At 42.6% G+C, this 26812-nt stretch overlaps 1 protein-coding gene across 9 annotated transcripts in view; it reads right to left on the bottom strand.

Annotated features, from left to right (window-relative positions):
• TDRD7 (tudor domain containing 7) overlaps window positions 1-26812 on the bottom strand; it is a 68245-nt gene that overhangs the window by 5280 nt on the left and 36153 nt on the right. For 8 of the 9 annotated variants that reach the window (XM_076363290.1, XM_076363289.1, XM_076363292.1 and 5 more), the window contains exons 8-17: window positions 22719-22905; window positions 20948-21059; window positions 19890-20092; window positions 19610-19744; window positions 17859-17945; window positions 17573-17707; window positions 17122-17232; window positions 15145-15635; window positions 14665-14825; window positions 11939-12423 (exon numbers count right to left, since the gene is read on the bottom strand). In XM_076363290.1, coding sequence (XP_076219405.1) covers window positions 12203-12423; window positions 14665-14825; window positions 15145-15635; window positions 17122-17232; window positions 17573-17707; window positions 17859-17945; window positions 19610-19744; window positions 19890-20092; window positions 20948-21059; window positions 22719-22905 — 1843 coding nt within the window. In that variant the 3' untranslated portion in view covers window positions 11939-12202. Of the gene's footprint in view, window positions 1-11938; window positions 12424-14664; window positions 14826-15144; window positions 15636-17121; window positions 17233-17572; window positions 17708-17858; window positions 17946-19609; window positions 19745-19889; window positions 20093-20947; window positions 21060-22718; window positions 22906-26812 lie in introns of those variants that run through there. The other variant, XM_076363298.1, reaches the window with a different exon arrangement.

Below are 26812 nucleotides of genomic sequence, written 5' to 3'. Positions count from 1 at the left end.
TAATGTGGAGAAAGCCTAGGCATCTCTTTCAGCTGGCAGTCAGGGAATGAAGGAGAGAGCTGGGGCGTTTGCAGGGAGGTCCAGAGGGAGGGGCGGGGGGGTACCAGAAGCACCTGGAGAAGGGGGAGCCGTTACACGTGGTAGAGCTGGGGCAGACACCGTGCGGATGTAGGGATGAAGGACATCTACCCACCAAAAAGTGAGTTTCTGCTGGTCTGGCAGCTCATGGGACAGCTTGTGAACCTTGGGCTTGCATCCCAGCATACCTGGGTGCTGGTGTGCAAGAGCCTGACTCCACAGCCGCCCTGCTGTTTGAGTCACTGAGCACCCCAGCATCACCAGTTCCCAAGAGTTTCAAGAAGGGACCAACAAATTAGTGCCAGATCCAGTAACAACAGAGGGAAAGATGCACATCAGCTCCTTCTGAGACCACACCTAAAAACGTTGAGTCTATGCAAATTTTGCAAAACCCAGTAGCAAAGCAGAGCAGAGCACAGGAGGAGCTGGATCTGTCCCCAGTGTTATCACACAGCCTTACGCATCCAAAGTCTTGACCGCTGGGTGCCTCCTGTCACTAGTTACCCTGGTCATGAGAGAGTCAAATGCAGGTGTGCTGGAGGAATGCTCTCCTCCCAGTGCACAGGTACAAACGTCACACCTGGAGCCAGTGGTCCCTTCTCTGGCAGGCACAACCAGAGCCCAGCAGTGGCCTTGCAGATGACCACGTGCCCCGTCCCTGCGGTACAGGCAGTGAGATGTTTGCCCCATTTCAGGTGAACATACTTTGTTCTCACTAAATGTCAAGTCTTTGGCTTGGAGAAATGAAAGGAAGATAAATATCTAAAGCCAGTCCTTTTAAGGGAATGGTCTCCTGCACGTTTTTTGTAGATTCTTTTTTAGGCTGATCTCATTTTCTCAGCCAGAGAGGAAAGCACCTTTTTAACAAGCCATAAACACAGACTCAGGCTACAGCGTCAAGCGCTGTTGGTCTGCTTGGGCTCTGCATCACCACCTTGAATGTAGATGATGTTGAAACATCTTGTTAAAGCTACAACAGACTTCCGATAGACTGTGCACTGGACTTGCAGTCCAAGCTGCACTAGAAAGCATCTAGCCAGAAGGTCCACAGAGGTGGGTATTCCCCTCTGCTTAGCACCACTGAGGCTGCAGCTGGATGCTGCATCCAGTTTGACGTCACCCAGTAGAAGACAAGCCTTGACAAGCTGAAGAGACTCAAGTACAGGGCCATCAGGATGGACAGGAGGCTGGGACACAGAAGATGCAAGGAGAAGCAGAGGGAACTGGACTTCTTCAGCCTGGAAAGAGGAAGGTTGCAGAGGGATCTAATTGCAGTCAGTCATCCGCTGCCTAAAGGAAAAGGATTTCCAGAGAAGATGGAACCAGGCTTTCCTCAGAGGTGCATAGGGGAAGGACAAGGGGCAATGGGAACAAGTTGTGGCAAGAGAAATTCTAACTGGACATCAGGAGAAAACTCCTTGCCACAAGAGTGGTGCAGCCCTTGGATAGGGACCAGAGAGGTGGTGGGATCTCTAGCCTTGGATATTCGATGCTCAACTGGACAAGGCCCTGGGCAACCTGATCGAGCTCTGGAGCTAGGCCTGCTCAGAGGAGAACACTGGACTGGGAACTTCCAGAGGTCCCTTTCCATCTGAACTTTCTGTGACTTGGTCTCAGAAGAATGCACAGGTCTGTTCAACTGTCCACGTTCTTCCTCTGAATACCAGGAGGTTACACAGGATGGGAACTGGGCTCCAAGCTGATCCCCCACATTTCACAAAAACTTGTTGGTTTTTCTGCAGTCAATTTATCCAGCTGAAGCAAAGTCCTCACTGCTGTGATTCAAGTTTGAATTCTGATTCTGGTTCAACACAAGGGGGTTTAGCTGCCTTCCCCTGAAACAAACTGTTCAAACCAGCATGAACTCAGACATGGTTGAAGGTCATCTTGGCTAAGTCCCTTGCTTCTGCAGCACAAGAGTGAGTCACTCAGCTTCCAGAAGACAATCATAGTATCTTGCTTTGCAGCTTTCTCATGCTGAGAAGCCCTTGTGCAGCTTGCAGAGTAGCCAAGCATCATCTTGAATGATTCTCAATAAAATAGAGCATACAAGGTAGTTGATGTCCCCAGCTCCCGCTCAGCAAGCAGTGCCCATCAGGCACATCTTCATCCCTTAGCCTTTCCACAGCACGGCTGCACAGTGCCAGCACATCCATGCCCTGGGTGAGAAGAGTGGACAGAGAAAACACAGAGGATGCTCCAGACAGTGAGAAGCTCTGTCATGTCAGATGCAGAAAGCAGAGCTCAGCCCACACCCTCACCGCTCTAGGGCAAGCCAGCCTTCAACTAGAAAGACTGAGCCCCTCTCAGCCTCCCTGCAAGAGGCCTATGCCTAATGAAATCCAACAGGGAATCTGCTGTTCCTTCAGGAAACTCAGACTTCTCCAAGGAAGATCTGGATTTCCTCTGGTTTGATAAAAACCTCACAGCCAGCAGCCATTAACCTAAGACACACTGAAATTCGTACTTGAAAAGAAACATCTGGAAGGAGGCATTTTGGATCTATCAAAGCACACCGTGACTTCTGCTTCCGTAAATGACATGCCAGCCATGCAAAACATGTAACGCTATCTGGAGTTACCGTCACCACCCAGAACCCTAGAGCAATGAAGTTCAATATGCTGTAGACAACACTTACTGATGATGATGGCTCATTCCCATGGGGATCCTCATGCTGGAGCTGACATTCTCATCCTTCCTTGACAGCTCCACAGCAAATGGCTTGTTGTCTGAGGTCATGCACGCACCAGGGAAAGCTCCCTGTGCTTGACCAAAGTGACCTCTCCCTTCATCCACTGGTGCTGAGGGAAGTCTTACGCTGGTTGCACTCTCCTGGACCTTCCTCTCTCCTTGCATGCCAGGAGGTGCAGCTCACCCAGTTCCTAACCCAATACTCAGAAATTGCCTTTATCTCCTGGCCCTCCTCTCCTCAACACTCCTGCAGCCTGCAAGCCACACAACTCCATACTGGCTCTTACCAAGTGGTCTTTCTTATCAGGGCCATCCAGCAAATAGCCTGGATGTTTGGTGACCAGGCAACACAACGGGGTCAAACTCTGCCAAAGCCCAAATACAAACCATCCCAGCTGTATCTCCCCTTTGCATATTTTTAAGGCACACACTTGTAAACACAGTTATGTGTTCTCCTATTTGGGGTGAGGTTCTCTCATGCACCTGGCATGTACTCAATTGCTTAATTACTAATCCCTATGAAAAGCGCGTGGGCACACTTGAGTCATTAGTGACACCGTGCACGCAGTTCCTGCTCTGTAACTTGAACCCTTCCACTTGGAAACTTCACAGCCAGCACAATCTCCTCTGAAAAGGGATCCTGGGTTTCTTGCCTGAACTTCTGTTAGTCCTCAGATGGACTCCTGCTTCTCTGGCACACTCTAATTGCAGGGAGCAGCTGAATCTGATGGATGCCATGTGAGCACAGGAGCAGAAAGGCTCCTGTCTTGTACTGAGCAGTGTCTTGGACCCTTCAACAGCGATGTCCTGTAAAACAGAGGCCCTGTCAGACTGCCTGGAGCAAAGCACAGCGAGCTGTTAGTAACACACCTACACCTGCATGTTCCTCATCCCACCCCACCGCTAGTGCAGCTGAAGCAGAGGAAGTGAAAGTGAAATGTCCCATCAAGGTGCAGCTAATAAGCCCTAGACAGGTTGATGCTTAATGAACACCAGCGCAAAATGAGTACTGTTCCAGCAGCAATGAGCATGTGGTGTATGCTGTGCACCAAATCTGAATGAGACATTTAACAGAGGTGGGATCTCACACAATCCTCCAAGGCCTGAAGAAACAAAGGTACCACCTCCAGCTGAGAAAGCTACTAAACTGCACAGTGCTGGAACAGGGCAGAAGTCTGGGGAAGCATTGCTGTAGCCTTGTTTCCATGTTTCTCCCAGGGCATCTGCTACTGGTTGCTGCCAGCCAGAGTATCCTGGGTGGGACAGACTTTGGTCTGACCCAGGATAGCCTCTGATACGTGTTTATCTCATTCACCATGAACGAGTAGGAAGAACTCCCTCCCAGGAGGGTGATGCAGCTCTGAGACAGGGCACCAGGGAGGTGGGGTCTCCATCTTTGTGGGTTTCTAGACATAGGCCATATGAAGCAACAACCTCTCTGGCTGGGGAGAGATCTGCTGTGAGCTAGGGATGGACTAGAGAACTGCTGAGCCATCGGCAGTGCTGGGGTCCCGTGACAAAAAACATGTGGCTGTTTAGCAACACGGAGCCATGGAACAACATTTTTATCTCCTATTTCTTCTAGGAGTCTGGTAATTTTACAAAGTAAACACATTTTGACTACACGTCCCTGCCTGGAATAGAGAAGTGAAGACAGAGTCTTCCTAGCTCATGATTTGCAAATGGCTGTCAACTACAGAGGAAAAAAATCAGAAAGCCGATCCCAGCCTCCTGCCCTTCAGCTGTGCTGGGCTTTCACAAAAACTCTACATGCCTGGAAAACAGTGAAGCAGTAAATGGAAAAGTAAAACAATTCATCTGCAAACATTACATTCAGTAGCACATTGCTCTGGGGAATGGAGTTACACACCTAGCAACAGGGGACAGATGCTTCTTACAACAGGATCATTCAGGGTCTCTTGAAAAGATAAATCAAACCATCCTTTGGGTATGAAAGTGAAACATGGACAAAGGAAACCAGTAATGAGATAGACCAGGCTGTCTCCACATCTGTTTGACTTTCCCAAATACACCAAGTAGGAGGGGAGGCAGCCAATATTCCTAATATTGTGCAAAAACATACTACCCGGAGAAAAGCCAGCAGACCATCACAGATGAGAAACGTGTGGAGAAAAGAACGAGTCAGGCTGGAAAACAAAGCAATGCTGAAGGGGGGGGGGGAAGAGCCCTGACAGGGGGAAAACAGAGACCTTGAAATGAGCAGCAGTGAGCATACGATGCAGCGCGCTTGTTGGAATACCCAAATGCACGTACATTAGGGCAACAGGTACAGAGGCTGTCAAGAGACAACAGTGCAGACTCTTCTACACCACCACAAAAGGCATTCGGCTCTGGGCACTGTGGTGCCAGCAAGACAGTGCTTGGCTTTAATGTTGCAGCCCAGCTCCTCCTTCCAAGAAGACAGAAGATGAAGGGCTCACTACCATAACCTGAAGTGAGGCTTGCATGCCCAGCAGCTTGTCCAGTATTTGCTCTATCAGCTAGTCTGAGAGAAGGTGCCAGCTCTCGGCACAAATCTTGTTTCTTTGGTGAGAAATGAGGAATTCATTCTTCACTCCCGCTGTGAGCTGATGGGTCACACATGAGGAAGGGATTTTAGACACACTTAAAAATAACCTCAGCCACGTGGCTGAGCACCTTTCTGGCTCAAGGCCCAATACCCAAGGAAAGATGCAAAGCAACTAGAGAGAGGACCTCTGCCTAGGGGTAGGGCAGCCAGTCCAGAAGGGGGGCAGTGGGCAACGAGTTCTGCCCAACAAACCATCCAGGACCATTTCAAAAGCAAAAGCAGATAGATGAGCACATCAGGATGGCACGTGAGTGGGGGCAGAAGCTGTGTCCAGCTGAGTGAAGGAAAGTTATCTTTGAGATAGGCAGCGTCTTTCAAGCAAGGCAGTGACCGATTCAAGCCAGACACAGAATGGCCATGGAAAATACACCACAAGGACTCAAGGAATCTTTCCCCCCACTAATTTCTACCTTTCCTGTACAAAAGCAGTGCAGCTTTCTATTGATCCATCTCCTGGAGAACCATTTCCTAGCAGAGCTCCCAGGATTACAAACGCAACAGCAGTAAAAAAGAACTACCAGCGCCCTTTGCAACCCGCTCAGGGCGGCGCAGGGCCCTCTCCCCCCCGCGTCAGCACCTCCCGGCGCTGCCCCGCGGTCCCCGCCGGGCCGGGGAGCGCCCGCGCCCGCCGCGCTCTGCCGCGGACACGCGTGAACGCCGCCGGCTGCCAGCCCAGCGCCTCCCCCGCGGGCTCCGGGCTGCCTGCCGCGGGGCAAAGCCGCCCCGGAGCCCGGGGACACCGGCTGCCGCAGCGCTCGGCGGCGGCTCCGCGCATCCCGGCGCAGCGTTCCGACCCTCCGGGCACGGCCTGCTGGCAGGCAAGCAAGCAAGTAGGCAGGCAGGCAGGCAGGCAGAGCGCCCCAGCACCCAGCCAGTCACCCCTGCGTGCTTGCCGGTGCGGCCGCTATTTATGTCGAGCCGGTGTCGCCCGGTGCCGGCCAAATATTCTGCCCGAATAAGGGCCGGGCCGGGCCGAGCCCGCCACCACGCCGCCCGCTTACCGCACCCGTGAGCCGAGCCGAGCCGAGCCGAGCCGAGCTGTGCCGAGCCCGGGCGGCGCGTCCTGCCCGCGCCGGCTCCGCCGCTGCCGGGGGCGGGGGTCCGGCCCCAGCCCCGGCCCCAGCCCCAGCCCCGGCCCGGCCGTCACTCAGCGGGGGCCGGCCCTGTCGCCCCTCCCGGCCTGGAACAGCTGTGCCCGGCTCGGCCCTCGCCCCGGGTCCTGGGTTTGGTCTGTCCTCATCCTCCGCTCGCACCCGGGCGGGCAAACTCGCACCGTCCAGCCCCAGGGCACGGTGGGTGCTGCGGAGGATGGCAGGGCTGCACGGGCGGCAGCCCCGGAGCAGCAAGGGCAGCATTTACTTCCAAAGGGTCTTTCCTGCTTTTAACAATTTAGGCACGCTGGAGCCTGCCTTTGTCCTGTGGCAACTTCCTTCAGCGTGCCGAGCCAAGCGCCTGGGCAAACCGCCTTTCGGAAAGCCCAGCAAGACGTGCATGCCTCGGTTCACGGGGACTCAGGCCACTGTGAAGCACCCTGAGGCTGCAGCTGGAAAAACTGCTTCTCCAGGAGGGGTGGTATCTGTATCAATGCACCTACTAATTCCATGTCTTATTTCACTCCCTGTCAATTTGCCCCCTACATCCAGTGACAGCCACCTCCTAGAGCAGCTCCAAGTCTGCCATCAGCCCAGAGAGCTGCCTTCCAACCTCATGGCGTCAACAGTTTTAATAACGTTGCTGCCAAATCTCCTTTCCCCTATCTCACCTTTGAATCATCGTAAAGCCTCATGGATTTGTCCTGTAAACTTTTTTAACAAATCTCCCACAAAGTATCAGCCCCAAGCTCCTCCTTATCTCTGCTGTCCGGTCTCCACCAGTAGCCACAAGCCAAGAGTGGAGAGGGCCCTGGGTGTATCAGAGGAGGGCAGTCCATCTGAACACTTCTCCATCCCCACACTTCCCAGGCCTGAAGGTCTCCATGAGATGGTACCGCACTTTTTTTTCACGGCTTGACATACAGCTGACCTGGCTGGCACTGAGGTTCTGTGTCTCGGGGCATTTGGAGAAAGATGTGGAGTTAGCCTTGGAAATACTGCTCGTGGCTAGGCCAAACGAAGGATACAAATGGGGACCCTGCCAAGCACTGGATTCAGTGCATGCCTCGTAGAGGTGAGCAAGATTATGGCCCAAGTCACTGGCATTATCCCAGCTGCTGGCAGGAGTGGAAAGGGCACTTAGAACTACCCAATTCACCCACTGACTGACCCAAACAGCTGAGTTACTTAAGGCTGAAGAAGCCTGATGGGTACCAGATCAGACAAACCTAGACGCCAGTATCTATGCTACCTGCTAACCAACTGTCTTTCCCAAGTGTGTGCAAGCTGCAAGCAGCTTAGGAAGGGATCCACTGGCACCACCAAGCTTCCCTACAAGCCCAAAGTGGCTTTGCACTCTGAGATACACACAAGCCACTTAATTTTTATCCCATCTGGCTGCTGTCAGATCTAGCTTTGTGGGCACCAGAAGCTCATCCAAGGCGAGTGCTATAGTCCCCTTAGAATGTACTCAGCCTGGCTCCATCAGGCAAGACAGTGAGCCAGCTTCTCAGCACATTTGTTTTCAGTGTATCAGTGGTGCTTCTTTTTTAGCTGTCTACCATGTCACACTGCAGTAATGAATGCTGCAAGTAACGCACCTTACAGCACTGTTCAGAAGACACTAAGTACTGCTAACTCCAACCACACCTAAGCCCCTCTTCAAAACAGCTCTCAAGGTAATGGCTCGGCACGCTTGAAGCATGTCCGCTCAGGTCAGAAGCTCCTCTTGCCCTAGCCAAGTTCTAACCTCACAGAGCAGGACAATTCTCCTGTCCAAGACTTCCAGTGTGAAAATATCAGCAATGAACAAAAGAACACAAAAGGAAGCTTTCAGGCATTATGAAGGTTTAAAGTGAGGGTTTTTTTCATTACATGATTCTTTGTCACTTTTCTTGTCTAACACAATCAGCACATGAGAATCCAGGCTCTCAAAGGTTTGCTTGATGCACAGCAACTGTGAGAACAAAGGATGAGTGTGGTGAAAACACAGAGGCAAAAGAGCTTTGCAACAAAAATCTCCCCGAATGGGGAAAGAGTAGTCCAGGAGTGGAAAAAACCTTGGAGATAGGAACTCATTTTGGGATGGCAAAGAGGGTTCTCGCATTTCTCTGACGAAAAGAGAGTTCCTCAAAACGACCCAGGGTGAACACACTGTGAGATGAAAACAGCTAAACTTAAACATTGTAAACTTAACAAAATACAGCTGCAATGGAATAAACAGAAGAGAGGTGGTGTGAAAGTGCTTATTGTTCACAGCCTTGGGAAAGCAAGAGATCTGCTTTGGTTTTTTAATTATTACAGTGTCATCTGTTTTCCCTAGGTAACGAATATTCATTTTTCAGTCTATAAAGTCCACGATGATCCACAAAACACATCTAACAATGCTGTATTCTCTTTTTATGGCTGGCAAGTTTTCTTGGGTGGGGTCCAAAGAATTACACACTCCATCTCCACATCCCAAGGGAGGATCAGCTGGGCTTCTGCAGGTACATCCTACCTGTTTTGGGCATTTACAATGAAACTGGAGTTCCAGTGAATTTCCAGGCTTTCCCCCTTTCTTTAGAAAGATTGCCTAACACCTAACCTAAACTTACCTTCCTGCAATTCAAGCCCTTACATGTCCTATTTTGCCTACAGATAAAAACAGATTCTTTATCAGTGAAAACTTTTGAAAGTGTTCCCCTCTGTAGCCTTCTCCTATCCAGACTAACTACAAATCCTTCTATTTAAGCCAGGTTTTCTAGGCTTTCATTGTTCTTGCTTTTGCCTGTATTCTCTGTAATTAATCCACACCTTTCTTGTAGGACAGTGCCCAGAACTGCATGCAGGATTGCTGTGGAGGCCTTTCTAATAGCCATCAGAATGGAAAGATCAGGTGAAACAGTAACTCCACCACCTGCCCAATTCAGACACATGCTGTGGAAGCACCCCTGGTGAGGCATCATGCATTCATGAAAGCAGAGAAACCATTCACAACAAACCCCAAACAGGGACTGCTGAAAAACTGAAGTTAAGAACCACGCAGCATTCTGTGTGAATTAACAACTTACACAGAGCAGGCAGGTCTAATGCCTCCTAGGGACAGCAGACTAACTACTAGCTGTGCTAGCTACTTCATGGACCAGGAACTTCAGCGAACTCAGTGTTCAATATTGTGTACAGCCAACACCTTCTGCATGTTTTTCAAAGCCAGGGCACAAAATGTACTCAAATAGCACTAGCAGGTCAGTTAGCAAACGTATCAAAGAATCTTACAGGTTCGTCAGTGGGGTAAAAAAGTAACATTAAAAGCAGACGTAAAATCATAGCTTTGCAACGGAAATCACAGACAGTGTAGGAAGACAGTAGGTAAGTGACGGAAGTAACAGCAGAGTACCTGTGGCATAATTGACTAGTAATGGAGCTACTAAGACAGGGGTGGTACTGTATAGTGGGTACGAAGACGGGGAGACATCTCAATGCAGCCTCTGGATACAGTGTATGAACTGAACACAGCATTGTGTTAATAACTTTGGGTTGGGTGTACGCTCAATGCGTGCATAAAATGATTTACCACATGGAGAGTGGTGCTCTTGGGTTTGCTCATCAGTTAGACTACGCTCTGTTTTACCAACATACAAAGTAGCCTCTGTGAACTCCAGTATTGAGCTGTGCAAATGCATGAGATTGTACGAATATTGCCCTTGCTTCTGATCTGGGCTTTTTAGACTCTGGAGCAGCCACCGGCAACTAAGGAGAGGGTGATGCATGCTCCAGAAGGAGCAGATGACAAGCTCAAAAAGCATCTTGAGTCTCTTGAACATCTGCCAGGCTCTTTCTCCTAATACTACAAGTGTAGAGTCCCAAAGCCTGTTCCATCAGTTCACAGGTGCAAATCAACTACTGGCCAACAGCAGATCCCCAAGCCTCAAAGGATGCAAACACAGCACGGGCATTTCTCACACAACCCGACAAACTTCAAAACAGTTCCAGCAAAAACGCTCGATCCCATTACAATTACCAATTAACAAGCCATCAAGCTTCGCAAGATTGCAGATGAAGCTGGCATATACTCTTAGACACATAGGTAAACTCCCACTCTCTTCAGGAGCTCAGGAAAGCGCTTGTTACGTCCTAATGACCTGCACCATTCAGACTTCCAGGCTCAGAAGCAGTCCTACACAGAAGGAAACTTCTGCATGAAAGTTTATCCTACAGCAGTTCATCATCACATTGATTCCTTCACCTGCATTCTTCACCTTCTCTGCAGTGGCAGCTGAAGAAGGAGAAATTGATTAATATGGAAAAATACTAGTATCTCAGGCATTAATGTAACTTCTCTCTCAACAAGTACACTTAAGAGTCTCACCTCAGCATACTTAAATATGGACAGGACCATGTTAACTAGCAATTTGCATTAGATTAGCAGTTTGTTAGTTTATCACTGCCTGCTCTATTCATAAGGGCTCTGCTAGACCCTGTGTACAGTCTAGGCAGAGAGACACTCACCAGACTTCTGAGAGAACTCCTTGCTGCTTAGCTCAGACCTTCTCCAGAACTACACCAGAATTAGACTAAGAGGGTGCAAATGTAAGTCTTACATGCTTAAACAGCTTGTTTACCCAGAATATTTGCATGCATTTTCTTTCTCCCATCCTAATGTTACATATGCACTGCACCTTCAAGTCATGGTTCCTTTTCTGTCCAGTCTCCTTTACCCATGCAGACAGCACGCTGGCAGAATTTCTTAGTTCAGCTTGTGTATTACTAGAAAGATTATATAGCTATGCACAGCAGAAAAATTCCTTCTGCTGGCATTCACTGTGTAAAGCTTTAATACTGTGTTTAACAATCTTAAGGGACTATGGCAAGCAAACTCAAATCTATGCAGCAGACTATGAAATACAATCACGTCTACACCTCCTCTAAATAGTTCTAATGCCAAAAATAAAGTAGGCTCTCAAGTAGGCCAAAAATACTGTGTTCAGAGGACTTTAAGCACCGATCCACATGCTTGTAGGACATTGCTTGCTTCTGTCTCCAGGGAGCAGCAGTCCTTGAAAGTGTCTTAGAAGCATATATGAAAATGAGCTATCAAAAAGAGGGAAAGGAATGCCTTGAATTTAGCAACAGGTCGGGGGGTGGGGTGAGGAGGGGAGCGGAGAATTCAGAAAAGTGGTATCATTGCTAAAGAACAGCAAGCAGACTAGTAAGCACAGAAAGTGCATACCCTTCTGTGAAAGTTAAGCCCCACAAATGCAGTCTCCCAGACAAGGCACTTTCAGCTATTCAACTCTTATGAAGTTAAGGAAGGGGGAAAAACCCACCAATAATGCATGTCTCTGACACTAAATTCAGAAATATTGAGGACTGCTTCCATGTTTCTCAAGTAAAAGAATGCTAGTTAAAGAAAAAAGGAGGAGTACCCAGTAATGGCTCTGAGTAATAGCTATGAGATAAAAAGCCCCCCAAAATTAGGGAAAGATCACAAGAAGAAAAGTCAACATTGTTTTATTGATAAATAACTTTTTTAATATTTTCACCCAAACATTCTAGCATTACAATGGTAAACAAAGTGCAAATTTTCAGAAAGTCAACTGAAGTCAACAGAACCCAAACTTGTTAAACAAACCCTTTTCACAGAACACAGATTTTTCAATTTTATCACCTTCATGTCTTCAAGGCCAGGTAGTAGTTAAATTTCTCTTCAAAGCCTGTTTACTTATTTTATTGCTAAAGAATCTGAGCTGCTACATTTCAGAAGTGGTGATTAATCATCCTTCGAAAATTCCACAAGACTTTGAGACACAAAATCATGAATCCATATATCAGTATCTGGAAGAGATGTGTCCACGAGAAAAGTCACTATTTTTCGATCCCAAGAGTTAGTGCTTTCATTAACTGCCTGTATCTGTGCCACCAAGGGTTTCTTCTCTACAAGATTCCGAAACACTATTGATGCCTCTTCTGACCACTGCTGGCTTTTCACTCCTAGGACAAATGTAAAGCGAAACAGAAGGTCATTTATAGACTAGACCAATCTGAATGATTAAGTTTATAAAGGGGGGAGAGTTTAAATACTTGAGAAAACAGATGTTCAAGTGCTACTGAATGCAGCTTAACTCTAGAAAAGAAACACAAGCTCACTCATCTCCCACACAAGCAACTTTATATTACAGAGACTAGGACATTTATTTTTCTCTTGAAGTCTAAAGATATGGACAAGTTTGCAGAAGTGAAAGGCAAATGCACTGACTCACTGAGTAATTCAAAGTATATCAGCTGCCATGCATGATCAAGGCATATTAGGAAACATGATGAAAAGGAAGCTAAAGATCCTTTCAAAACAAACTATTTATTTGTCTTCTGCCTGAGGCTGCTGAAATTATTTGTCCTGTTGGCCTTGCTTTAGATTAAGTTTTCTTCATCTCAAAGCAGCATCAGCTAATAAAACATCCGCCAAACCTTCAAGTCCCAAACTAGATCTGCAGAGAGCAGAAACGAAGATAAATGCCACCTAAATGCCTCACAACTGCCGCTATTTTTTTGAGAACAGCATCCCACAAAGTCAAGCCTGATCAGGGATGTGATGCTAGAACCCAAACAGGTTTTTCAATAAGGCTGTAATCCACCAAGAAAGAGGAGGCTCCTGCAGACTTGGAATTCAGCCTCCCCAGACCACCGCTGGTATACAGCATCTAGACACAAGGGGCTCAAATATCATGCATGAATACCCAAACAACAGCTTATGGATAAAAGAAGCAAAACAGCAAAGTGACAACACTTTGCTTTTATTGTTAGCAGGAGCTTGCTACTGATAGGACAGGACAATATAGGAACACAGCTCCTTGCAGGTTACAGAAGGAATGAGAAGTCAACAGTTCATCAACAGTTAAGAAAGGGTAATTAATGCTAGGAAAGGCAGGTGAGGAAGCAAATGGGATTTTACAAGAAAATAGACCAGAGACTGAGAGGTAGCAGACATGAAAAAGGAGAGGAAAAAGTGGAAGAATAGCAAGACAATAGTTACCGGTCTTCCGGGCTCGGCTGGCCTGCGCTTTGACAATATGAAGCAGCTCAGAGGCCAACTTAACTAGCTATTTCTGTAAAGCAGGAAAATTGGATGACTTGCAGGCTTGCTCAGCCGGATCCTGTACTACCCCAGCAGACAGACACAGCTAGAAATCAGCTTCATTTCAGCACTGCACTCCTAGGACCCCAGCCTGCTGGTAATACATCCATCATCACTAGTTTAAAGCAACGCCCAAGATCACACAGGCTATGCAGGAAAGACAATCCACTAAAGGCAACCTAGAATCAGAGCACCAACTCTGTGGCCTGTCACCTCAGACAAGCATATTCTGCAGTTGAAGTCTAGACTAGTGCTGACCAAACAGCAGCAGAAAGCAGCAACTGAATAAGAGACGCATACATCTCAGAGCAATGCAGAAATGAAAGAAAAATTTGGAAAAGGAAAGAGAAGACAGCAAGGAGAGATCAAATGTTATTTTTTTAATTCTATCAGATGTATGCAGACTCTCTATGCCCCATATTCTCAAGGAAATTAATCTTACTTAAGTCTGTTGAAAGCCCCCACCCCCCTTGTGGAATTTTTTTGTTTGTTTGAGAACACCAATATATTTCAGGCAACTTTGGATTCCAAATATGCACTGGAAAACAGTAAATTACAATAGGGGCAAGATATATAAGAAATACTTCTCCAGAAACTCAGCATCTAGTTTCTAACTTTATGTAGATTAGGATAATCAGAACATAAGTTCTTATCAACAGATATATAACAAACTTTCACACTTCATAATGGGTTATGTTTAAGGATCCAAAAAACATTTAGTCTTGATTGCCCTGTGTCCTTTGCATATTAGACATCACACACGTTAAATGATAGGTATTTATGACAATGAAAAGCAGCTGCTGGGAAAGTTTAAGCAATCTTCAGTTTTGTACATGGTAACTAAAAGTGCTGCATTAAAATAAAAAAACAAATAATAAAACAGAACCATCACCACCTATGTCAAGAAGAAAAGCAGAGCTACTTTGATGACATAAACATGCAGGCATTAAGCATGTTTTTGCAAGCAGGTACATGCTTACTTTAGCAAAAAACAGTTACAACACTGACCTTTGGCTTTGTCCACTTTACATTTCTGTTCATTTGGTATCCTCACTGATGTAAGACTTTAACAAAAAAAATTGTAAATGCTTACTACCTACCTGCAAGCTGAGCTGTTATGGCTTGGAAAGGTAGTTTTCTAAACGTATCCATGAGTGGCTGTACTTTCTCTATGCTGACAAACTCATGTTTACCATAGTCCAGCTCATATACCGACAAAAACCCATTTCTAAGAATTCCTTTTATTATGACCCGGTACCACCTAAAAAGGGGGAGAACAAGAATAGACAATTTGACTTCGTATTCACACACTGTCAAGGCATCAGAAAAATAATAGACAACCAAAAGATCTTAACCAACATGTCTCAGGCTTCCCAGATCTGGTATTACCTGAATAGAAGTCAACTCTTCCAACTACAATCTGGAAGCATGAAGAGACTGCAACCTCATTTACTCCCTTAATCTCTCAGATATCATTGGACATCTGCCACCTTGTTAGCAATGCAAACCAGAGCTAGGCTTGCCTGGCTTAGCAGAGCTACGCTTGCCTTCAAAGATTTTGTTTTTAAGTATCTACTTACTGATTTTCAATTTTAGCTGCATACAGCTTGTTTTTTTCAATGTTCACAGGTTTCTCTTCTGCCCTGCTGTAGTATAGGATCATTTCTTCCATTAGGGCTTCCAGATTATGTAGCTCTTTCCAAGGCTGGACAATAAAGTGACCTGGATGGCAGGCCACCGAGACATAGACATCCATGAGTTCACCAGTCTTTGACAAGGGTAGAGGTGGAGGCATATCAATGGTAGACACTGCACTGCTGGGTTCTCTGGCTGAATCAGAGAAACTCTTCTCTAGCCTTCCACTAGTTAACCGTAGAGCTGAAACAGCATCACCTGTCACTTTTGTGGAGCTAGTCCCACTGGGTGCAACACTCAAGAAAACATCTTTCTGATGCTTCCACAAGTCTGCATTTTTGATCTGTCGATTGACGCTATGATCCATGTCTGGGAAATTCTCTGGAGCAAACAAATAAACGTGTGCACTTCCCTTTGAACCATCCTGTTTAACCACCTTGGAAAACAAAATACAGTTTAACTTCCAGTTAATAACTATTAAATGCACATCTGATTATGTACAGAAGACTAAAGCCTTTAACAGAAAAGCGGCAACAGTTCATTGCATTCTATATGCACAGAAGTATTTTCAAGGTCCCCTCAAATATGTTAATGAAGTTGTTGGATACTAAGCAACTCACAGCAGCTAAAAAGAGCATTTGCAGCTATTCCACTAATGTAAAGCAAATACAAAGCTTAAATTGAGTTTTTTTCTGTGCAACAGTTTCAATCTCAGTACTGTGTGTACAATTCTAGTTTCAGGAGAACAGTAGCCATTGTCCATACATATCTAAACAACTAAGTAATGGTATTTAATATTAACACTTAATCCTTCAAAATTCTCCTTCTGTCATTATGGGAGATGAAGTCTAGTAAATTACAGATGAAAAAAAAAAAAAAGATTAAAAAAAGCTTCCAGGTTTGTATCATGCATAATTTTCAAGCACAGACATAAAAATATTTCCTATTTAACATCAGATATGCTAGCATTATTGATAGTAAAGCACTGAAATTTTAATTTGACAAAGTATACAACACTTCTTTACAGATTCTTCTGTTGATTTTCCTAGCCAGGAATAAAAACTTTCCACAATTAAAGCATACATCTGTTGCCTATTATTTAATCCAGCAAAAATTAGTACCAAACTCAAACTATCTTGGAAAAGCATGTTTAGAAAAGCCAGATGCAACAGTCGTTAAGTCCCAGACTAAGAGGTGCTATGTTTTAACTACAGGGTCTCCAGTGTTAAAGCAAGCAAAAAGGTAAAGGAAAGCTACAAAACACTTTTTCAAAGTGCTGTGACAGTCAGTATCTGGAATCCAATAAAGGAAATTAGCTTTCTTTAGTCTGTAGCTAATAATAGATTTCCTTTAGAAGGGTGTTTTCAGTTAATTAAACTGGATAGGATACATTGCAAGCGGAAATAATTTTATCGCAAAGATAACAGAAATTCTAAGTATACAGTAGCATATACTAAATCACACTGGATTAGAAAAAGCAAACAAAAAATAAAGCTGCTTTCCAAGATAAGAAGGAGAAAAAGCTATGCTCACAAGAGGCATAAAAATAATTTAAGATTAACTCAACAGTTGTATCTTTTTACGTGGTGAAACATTAACAACTGTGTTTCTTTCTTAACGGTAAAATAACTCTAGCTGCGTATTTGGACTAGGACAGCAAAATGTGAAAGGCTAATGTGAAAGCTGCTAAATTCTTGAGGGTAAAAGAGAAGCTTTTAATAGGCTTAAGCAAGTAAGTTTTATGCCAAATGTCCTAAGAAAAGGACTTTGTATAGAATTTATGTCCAAGAGCTGGCTACAAACTTTTAAACTTCTATAACAAAAATCAATTTGATGAGTGGTTAAGCTTCTAGAGTTGTTATTTCAATGCTCTTTCCACATGCCTATGGATTTCAAGTCACATAGGCATTTTGACTATTTACCTTCATGCTAAATTCAGGACAAGTCATTACAGTGTCTCTCAGCCACAGTACAGCATCTGGAGTCCACATGCCAGTGTTAGGAGGCAGATCTGCTAGGCAGCATTTTATAGCCTAAGAACAGAATTAAGTATACAAGGTATTTAGTAATATGGAAACTAGTCCACAAGTTCCTATTCACACAAACTTCATTAATGCTGACAGATTCAATAATGTATGACAAACAGAAAGAGACAGAGGAATATGCAAAACCAGTACCATTACACATACACAACATCCTGTCAATACATAGGACTACATTATGATTTATTTCAGGCAAAGATGTACAATGAAATACACTCCAATGTCGAATGTTATGCAACAAAACAAAATTTCATTACATAAACCTTGAAGTAGGAGCACTACAAACCTGCCAAGAAATCTAGCATAGGTTAGCTTTAACATGTCTTTATACCTGAGGAGGTATTGCAATTACTTCTCTCAGGAATTGTGGTGGGATTTCTCTAAGCTCTGATACTTTTACAGTTGCAACTGTTCCAGTATCCATGAACTGCACATCAAGTGCCCGTCTAGTGTGAATAATTCTTATCTGAAAGAAGAAGGCAAGAGCATCATTTTGAGGTTAAAAACACAACAGTGACACATACACTATAACAAGTTTCACAGAAACTAAGGCTTCAGATTTAGCTGATCAAAAAGAAGAGCCATTTCTATGTAGCTGTTCTTTGAATACTTCTTACCTCTACACGTGCCCATTTTCCTTTGGAAGGAAACAAGCAGATTTTGCCACAGAAAGGTAGCGATACATTAAACTCAGATGTCTGCGTCTGTTGCAAATATAAAAACAGAAGTTAAAAAGCATGGAGCTATTACTATCTGGCACTCAACTAACCATTTCAAAAGCCACACATGGAATAAAGAGTTCTGAGAAACAAAAACACTGTTTCAAATACAAAGTCTCTTTCCAGCCTCGGAAGCATTTCTTATCACGTTGTTTTAAGCTTCCCCAATCGGTAAAGCTTTAATTCCAAGCTGTGTATCTTACAGGGAAACTGAGAGAATATAAACTGCCAGGGGAAAAAAGCCACATTTGGAAACACAGAATATGAAATCACCAACCATTACTTTAATGTTCTGAAAAGCAAGAGCAGTTTAAAGCTGTGACAGACAATTGAAGAAGCTCCTACCTTATAGTCTAGAACACATAATTTGTTGACATAATTTAACAAACTAAATTTATTACTGACTCAAATGAGAGTCTCATGGGGTGACACTCACCATGATGATCCTAAATCATGTGACAAGACAATGGCTACACTAAAAAAACATGAAGAAAGTCCATTTGAAGACCCATCAACAGCTTAGTTTGTTTAAATTCTCAGGCAAAATAAAAACCCTCAAGATAAGCTGCAAAGTCAAGATTGCGTCTTTTACCCCCATATACAGATTGTTATTAAAAGATTCTGAATGTCAAGGTCTCTCTTTGATAGCCACAAGAACCTAAGATACACTCTGTCCAGAAAATCCGAACTTTTGAAATACCTGTCTGGCTGCCTGCCTTTGTTGCTAAACCTTTCAGGGTTCTATATGCTTTCCTTCAGTGTTTAGCTTGCTTGAAACTGAATCTTGACAACCGAGACACGTTCAATATAAAGTATTTCCAGATGGTCTGTGCTCCACAACAGGTCTAACGCTCAACTTCTACACCTAAAAACATTTTAACAGAGTAGTTTCACAAGCAGCAGTTCTAACAGGACCTTCAAGGATCTGCATTTCATGGTTTGATTCTCTAAGGCTCAGCTGAATGTTGAACAAATTAGATTCTCTTAAAATTTCTTCTCTTTTGTATAAATTCTCGAGTCTAGTAAGAGTTGTTGCATGTGTCTGTAAATGGCCGGTGGAATGTCAGACTTCTCTGCCACATGCCTATTTTAAAGCAACTTAAGACTTTTGAAAATGCCTCCTATTCATCAGTTCTAGTTGAAATTAGCCACAACATTCAAAAGCAAAGGGTACAAGGGCAAGATATGCAGCAGATCAGATCAAAGCCATCGAATCCCCAAGGAAGCCAGGCTAAAAAGAACAGACCTTGGTTACACTGCTTTTATTGTCACTTTGCAGGGTATGCTGTGGGCCAGGCTGTTTATGCACCTCAACTCCATCATGTAAGTAAAACTTCCAGAAAAAAAATATGGCAGTATCTCCACAGGCTTTATACCAATCTGATGCAGTTTCCATTGTTACTGTTCTAACTATTCAACAAAGTTGTAAGTAGTTACTGAAGCCTTAGAGACAGCTTGTGAACAAGAAAGCATCAAAAGACTCTTTTCACGCTGAAGGATGCACCCCAAAAGAGTAGGAAGAGAATTTATAGCCTTTTTGAGTAGTCTATGGCTTTCTCAGAAACTTGAACTTATGTGCAAGGAAAATGATAGGTACACTCTGAAGAAAAGTTACATGACTTCGCTACTTCTCTCACCATAGAACCTACCTTGTAATGGAAGTAGTCTTCTAGTTTCTGCAAGATTTCAGAAAGTCTAGACAAGCCTTTAGATGGCACTTGGCAGTACAGGCTTCCGTCAGAGAAAACACTGGTTACTCTGACATTTGTATATAGTGCATCTACCTGCAACGGTAAGATTTTGACAAGAAAGGGGGAAAAAAACCGCACACACAAACTTAGCATATTTCTGAGTACTGTTTTTTGTCCATCCAAGACCTTAGCAGTCAATGATTTTTAATGAATTAAGAAGGAAACAGGAAAATGGTACCTGTAGGTGAAGTTCAAGGGACTTGTCATACAACGCCTTCAGACAAGTAGCATTGATGTTGATATCGTCTTCACCAGAAGTATCATAGAGAACAAGAAGAGGAATATCACTCTTTTCCAGTATTTCCACAGCAAATATCTTGGAGCATGTCTGTGATTCCACAGTCTTTACTAGAACTGGATCATCACAGAAGACTTCCAGCCCTGTAAGACACACCATACTTTTTATGTATCAGTGTATTCGAAGGGAAAAATAATAACCAGGTCTGTGTTTGCAACAGGAATCTTTCCAAGAATCAGGATGTAGCAGGAAAGTTGCACTGCACCCCTACTTGCATTCTGCTTAATTTCCACTTTTTTAATACAGAAAGCCATCGGGGGGGGGGGGTAAAAAAAAAAAAGATCCTCTTCAGAAAGAGTCGAGGAAAATGCGTAGAGAAAAAAGGAATGCATCCAAGTATTAAACAAACAAACAAAAGCTCATTTGTGGCAATTTTATATATTTAAAATAAAATATTTTTAAAGGGTTAGAAATGCTTACCGGTTTTAGGTAGGTAAATAATTCCCAGCAGTCTAGGAAGCCTGCAAGTATGCAAGTACTGAAAGGGGAAGGATCACTTTAAAATAACTAAATAGGATCATATTGAGCAATATTGCCTGACCTGGCCACAACAGATGTGCCTCATTTGTGGAAAAAGGAGTTGTGCTAGTACATTGCTTCACACAACAGCAAATGTTTCCTCATATTTCTTTAGGCTCACATATATTAAAGGGACAAAGACATCCAAGCTAAGTGTAGAAACAACTAAGCTCCATTACAGAGAGACTGGATATCAAGGTCTTCTAATATCAAGGTTTCTTTATAAAACTCTCCTTCACATCCTTCCTTCCTTCTCCTTCTTTCCATGCCTACCTGTGTCTGCTTAGACTCGCTGTCTTGGACAAAATCTAACATACATAGAGTCATTACAAACAAGGATCAAAACTCCCAGACTAAGATGCTTCAATCCATAAATCGTGCAACAGCAAGCTGTATAGTCAACACTGGCTTTCTCTTACCTGCCAGTTTACATTTGGCAGCTTGAAAAGGAAGCGAATTGAACTGTTTCTGTAGTTTGTACACACTGTTGCTTTCAACAAACTCACTGAAGCCATGATCAACATAGCATACCTGATAATGGAAAAGAGAATAAAAGCGTAAGATCATGAATATAATTGTAAATACGTTTTCTTGAGTCTAGGGAAAATGTATTCAGTTATCACATTCTCTGTGCAGCCACAGACACATCACTTTCCACTAATTTAGTACTATATAATGCCACTGATCTCATGTTTATTTCACCGCTTGAATGTTCAGAGTTTTCAGGGAAAGCCTTCTTCTCAAGATGTCTGTAAAACCATCCTCTCCAACTGTTCCACAAAATCTCAGCTCTTAATAGGAACAGTACTGGAAGGACTCAGCACATATTACCTCAAGCCACATGAAGAAAGGTAATAAAGCTGCAATTTTCATTTGTAAAGTTTTGAAAGTGTTGAAAAGTCAGATACCATTTAAGTGCCATTCTATGTTTTGCCTTTTGTTTTTACAGCGTTAAGAGAATAATTTTGATTTATGCTTATAGTAACTTTGATACAAATACCACAGGCAATGCAGGAAACCAGTAGGGAAACTGCTGATTGGCAGCAAATAATTGGAGCTAAATTGAGAGAAAGACGACTTTGATAGGGCTTTTTACAACTTTTTTCTAAATTCTATCATGCAAAATCTTTTCCAACCTCAATGATTCTATGATTCTATGATTCTAAGTCTGCATACCAAATACTGAAACGGGAATCTGAACACTGTGTCAGAGGATAATCAGCAAATGCTGCAAAATAAAGCGGTAGCCTTCTTTTGGCTGATAGCTCTAGCTAGAGAGAAATTAGAGGCAAGCTTGCTACCAATGTCCTTGCCACTTCTCTAAACCCAACAATCTTTAACAAAACCGAGTTCTGACACTGCCCTCCAAGTTCCAGCTGAAGGGTATCACACTAACTTTCAGAAAAAAAATCAATTCTAATACATGTGCTATTTAAATATTTATGAAATGGATCAACTTTAGAAGTATGTTAAGCAGACGTGGGTAAAAAGTCACCTAACCGGGAGAAGAAACAAAAAATAAAAAGGTATCGTTAATGTTTGACTAGGCAAGAAATAATGGAGAAGTTTGAAATGTTTTTTTACAGTTCTATCGTATGTTCTAGTTTCATTGCAGATGGCAAGAAGAGTCCGCTTGGCCCAGGAAAAGTTTAACAGAGGAGTTAAATAATCTCAAAGGGGTTTAACTAAAATGCACACCACATATAACTCCCAGAATACCAGATCTGCCTGGAAGGGAACACAAGTATATCCTCCTCATTGTCTTGCTATTTAGTGCATGTAATAGATACTTCAGCACAAGACTTCAAACAAGATCCATAAGCAAGTGAATTTTGTTCTTCCCTTTCCCTTCCTCTGTCCCACTCCAAATAGTGCTACTACACCCATTCCTCCTAAGACTATCAAAGGTACATTTTCAGTACAAAAGTGCTATAGGGCCCAGCCCCATATAAAACCCAAAACAAAACCCCAAACCTCAAACTATTTATGGAAAAAACCTTAAAGACCATTTAATTTTGGCAATCACGTAACTTCAAAAAAGTCTTAATTTCTCATATAACCGAAAATAGAAGAACTTCAGGGCAAGAAAGGAGAGAATGCTAGTGCAGCATATTTAGGAATTGACCGTGTATCTAAAATACAAGATTGTTTCAAGTCTTTCTCCAAATGCCAAAAGAAGTAATTGCTTGCCTTTATTCTTTTGTCTTCTAGAGAAATGATCCGAGCACGCAACCAGGCGTCTTCTTCAGCATGTACTGCAACAAGTTGCCCAACGCTCAGAGATTGAGCTAGTGATACTGTACTGTTCTGACTATAGTATGCTTTCATGTCATCTTCCATTTGTTCCTGGGCGGAAGAATAATCTTTGCCCACATACCTACAGTATTTTAAAAAAAAAAAAACAAAAACACCACAAGAGTTAGGATGCAACTTCAAAAAGCTGAATAATAACCTAAGAACATTTATATGCATATATGTATATGAGTAAATTATGGATATATACATTTTCTAAGCACATCAGTATCCAAACTCTTTTCCTATTAACAGGGCTGTAGAAAAGTAACTGACATAAAATTTAGTACTTTTGTTGACAGCTAAATGTGGTCCAGCAGTGTATAATCTAACATGCTCAACTAGATTTTTAGTAAGAGCTCTTACATGATTATTACAATCACGTAAAGCAACTTGACCACAAAAGCAGAGTAGTATCTGGGATCAAGTATAAAACAGAACTAATACATCACCTCTGAAGTTACTCTGTCATTAACAAACACCAGCTTAATCAGGTTTTCACTAAGGTTGATCAAAAACAAGGCATCTAAAATAACTTTACAGTCAGCTGTCAAACCATGTGCTGTTTACTCTCGGCCTTCAGAACAATCCTGATATTAGGTTGCTGACCTAATGGTTCATACTGAAGCAGTTTGTGTTGCATAGATCTTTAATAAAGTACATAAACTTACTGAAAACTCCAAATGGGAAGTTCTGAATGCTTCAGAAACAAGTCAGATTAGAGCAAACAAAAGGAAAACTTATTCCCAAATTTGTATTAGCATTACTGTTTTAACCTGTTCATAGAGTGATTAATTAGAACTAACCGCTTAGTTCTACCACACAGTTTAGATTATCATCCTGTAAAAATCTAGGCTTATTCTGAACGTCTGCTATATGCCCAGGATTAGTGCAGATACTGTACTATGACATACTATGCTAACTTTGTTATAAAGATTAAGTTAAATCTGATCACATTCCAAGGAACCCTGATTTTCCTAAAGACAGCCTGCTACCTCACCATCCAATTATATATTGCTTTTCAGAATGACAGTCCTTTTCTTTCTATGTAAGCACTCATCTACTTCATAATGGACATGGAATGGAGCAACAGTCACCTATGTGCTACTTCAAAGTTTATTTCTTAACATTTGTTTCATAAAGATACTTAACAGACAGTAGGAGTATCTTAACAGAAAGTAGAATCTTTCAGAATTTCCTGCCTCACTCACTATTTTCTGGTAATAGGTGAGCATCATACTGAAGAAGTTTTTGGCCACTGAAAGCCAATTGAAAAACTATTTTCAGATTCTTTAGAAAATAATCTTGGAAAGCAACCTCAAAAAAGTGTGTTATAGACTAATCTATGTGCAGGTAGCCAGACACTGCAAGTGTGCATTCAGCACCATTCTTAGTCTTAATTGGAACCAATTCACATGTCAAGTAAAGCTTGCTGCTCCATTGTGAAAGGAACAGAGGGGTACACTTCCATAGCGAAACAAGGTGTAAAATTTTGTTTATTCAAAAAGATAAAAGAAGAGGAAAAAAAAGTATCTGAGCTGTAGCACAGAAACTCAAGGTAGTTGAGAATAAAAGGTGATAGTTAATTATTTCTTGTGAGAATTCAAATGTAGCACCCAGCGTATCATCTCTGCCTTCAATCACATTGTTGTAGATGTATAGTGAATATCTAGGAGTACTTCTATCACCTTACTTTCATTCTGACTCCATCAGAATTCTTACAGAATTGTACCACGTCTCAAAACTGAAAAAGCACCAAACTTTCCAGCTTTGTCTTAATTAGTACTGTAGTTGAAAGGTTTCAGCCAAACAACACTTAGCCACATACCAAGAAAGTAAAGAGATATTGCTCCATCCCCAAGACAGAAAGAGGAATCTTGATTTTATTGATCCTGCAAAAATCAGCATCAACCAATAGCTGCTACACAGTTCTTGTGTAGATCAGGAGAAAGTGACTGCTAGTACATGCACAGGAAAGGTGAGTCCATGCATTGTTTCCTTCCTATATGTCTACACGAACATTTTCTTGTCATGGCAAAAAACTATTCCCTTCAGGGCTAGTTTCATCTTGAAGATAAATGACCTTGCCCATGAAGTACATAGATAACCCTAAGGAGTCATTTCTGTGTCTAGGGCCAAGAAACGACTAATCACCACCATGTACCCACACAGAGCTGACAAATTCAGAAACTTTAATATTGTCCAAGAACCATGGTCCAAAATTTGGGAACTGCTGCTTTGGAGAAATTTTAACATAATCACCCTCAGCTCATCAGTGTCATACGGTAGTTTAATCCATGGGACTTGAAGCATTCCCCCAAATAATTAGTGGAAACATCCTTAAAATAACAGATTAGAAAGCTAAGATTTGTTACTCCACATATACAGCAAGTTATCAATGCTGCCAGAATTAAAACGTGTACAGTGAGAAGGAAAATGTTTTGCAGAGTTAAGTCCCACCTGCATAGCAAGCTGGAAGTAAGAGACAGATAATTTGTTCCTGCTCTTCCCAATATAAAACATGCAATATGCATCGTGTCTAACTGTTTCAGCATTTCTATGTACAGATGATTACATGTCTTAAATTGGCTGTCTTTCCTGGCACTATTCATCTTCATCATCTTTCATGTCTTAGACTAAATTCAAACAGAGCTCTCACAGGAACAACCTAAAACATAAAGCCTCTCTTTTCTTTGACTTAGTTCTTCCTTCTGTATTTCTTTTTTTAAGCTTCGGCTCACTCAATTCCAGCTGTGTCTTCTTCACTAAAATGATTGACTTGTCCAGCTGGAGATAATACAAACGTTAATGATGGATGAAGAATCTTGCCTTAAAATTATGCTTTGTGGTAAGACCAGTATACAAAATAAATTTATAAGCAATGTATAAAAAAAGCTTATCTGAGAAACAGCACAATATAGGAATGGTGCTCCCAGCGAAAATAATGATGGCAACATTCTCAAATGAGAATTTCTCTCATAACCCCCAAGTATGGGGATTTTCACTACAGATTATCAGCCATTAAGACTCCACAACTTCAGGGAACTAAACAGTGGACTGACACATAAAGTTCAAGGCTTCTTTGAAAGAAGCCTTTACATTACTGATACATTACTGATAGCTAGAGAGAAAAAGGATATCTAAATCTCAGCCTTAAGGCTAGTGTGTTGAATATTGCCAACCAGCAATGAGGAACAGGGTATTAGTTTCATAGTGAAAGGATCTGTAAGTAAACTGCACACATACTTATTCCGACCCTAATCAGGAGCTCTGAGAATGACTGAAACTATCTAATGAAAGCTGAAACTGCAGAAACTAGTGGGAAAAAAGAGGGAGCTGTCAATATAGTATATTACTACACAGTTGCTCAATTCATCATTTGAAGTGACATATAAAACTTTTTAAGATTAGACTCAATTTGAAATAATTTTCAAAATGCAATATCCTCTATAAAAAGTGTTTGGGTTTTTTTGTTTGGCTGTTTTTTTTACGTTTTAAAGAACTGCTAGGACTGTGTGTTTTATCCCAACAATGAAGTATAGAAAGCTTATCATGGTATTCCCTGAAACAGTACAATAACATATACATAAGATAGCCACTACAATCCACTTCTTACACTGTCCTCTAAGGCTGGGCTGATTAGCAACCAAACCAAGAAGTACTAGTAGTTTATTGTTGGATGGAAGCTCATCTGTCCCCAAAAGTGAAAACCGCAGTGTAATCTGAACACACTCGTCACACCTAGTTAGTAGTAAGTCAGTTATAGAAGTAAAAAATATTTTAATAAGTATTGCAGCAATAGCTGAATACTACTATCTGTTATAGCAGGGTTATTTTAAAAAGTCTTCCAACGGCAAGTCAAATCTGCTTTGATTCTCAGACAAACTAATGATAGAACTGATCAGCTCAGCACAGAAGAAGTTTCAGAAAATTTCCATTTAAGCACACAAACAAAAGGATTCTGAAGTTTCATTACCAAAATAAGTAAACAG

Source organism: Aptenodytes patagonicus, chromosome Z, assembly GCF_965638725.1.
Source record: "Aptenodytes patagonicus chromosome Z, bAptPat1.pri.cur, whole genome shotgun sequence".
Classification (NCBI taxonomy): domain Eukaryota; kingdom Metazoa; phylum Chordata; class Aves; order Sphenisciformes; family Spheniscidae; genus Aptenodytes; species Aptenodytes patagonicus.
Note: the sequence above shows the minus strand (reverse complement) of the source record. Positions and strands in the feature narration are given on the sequence as shown.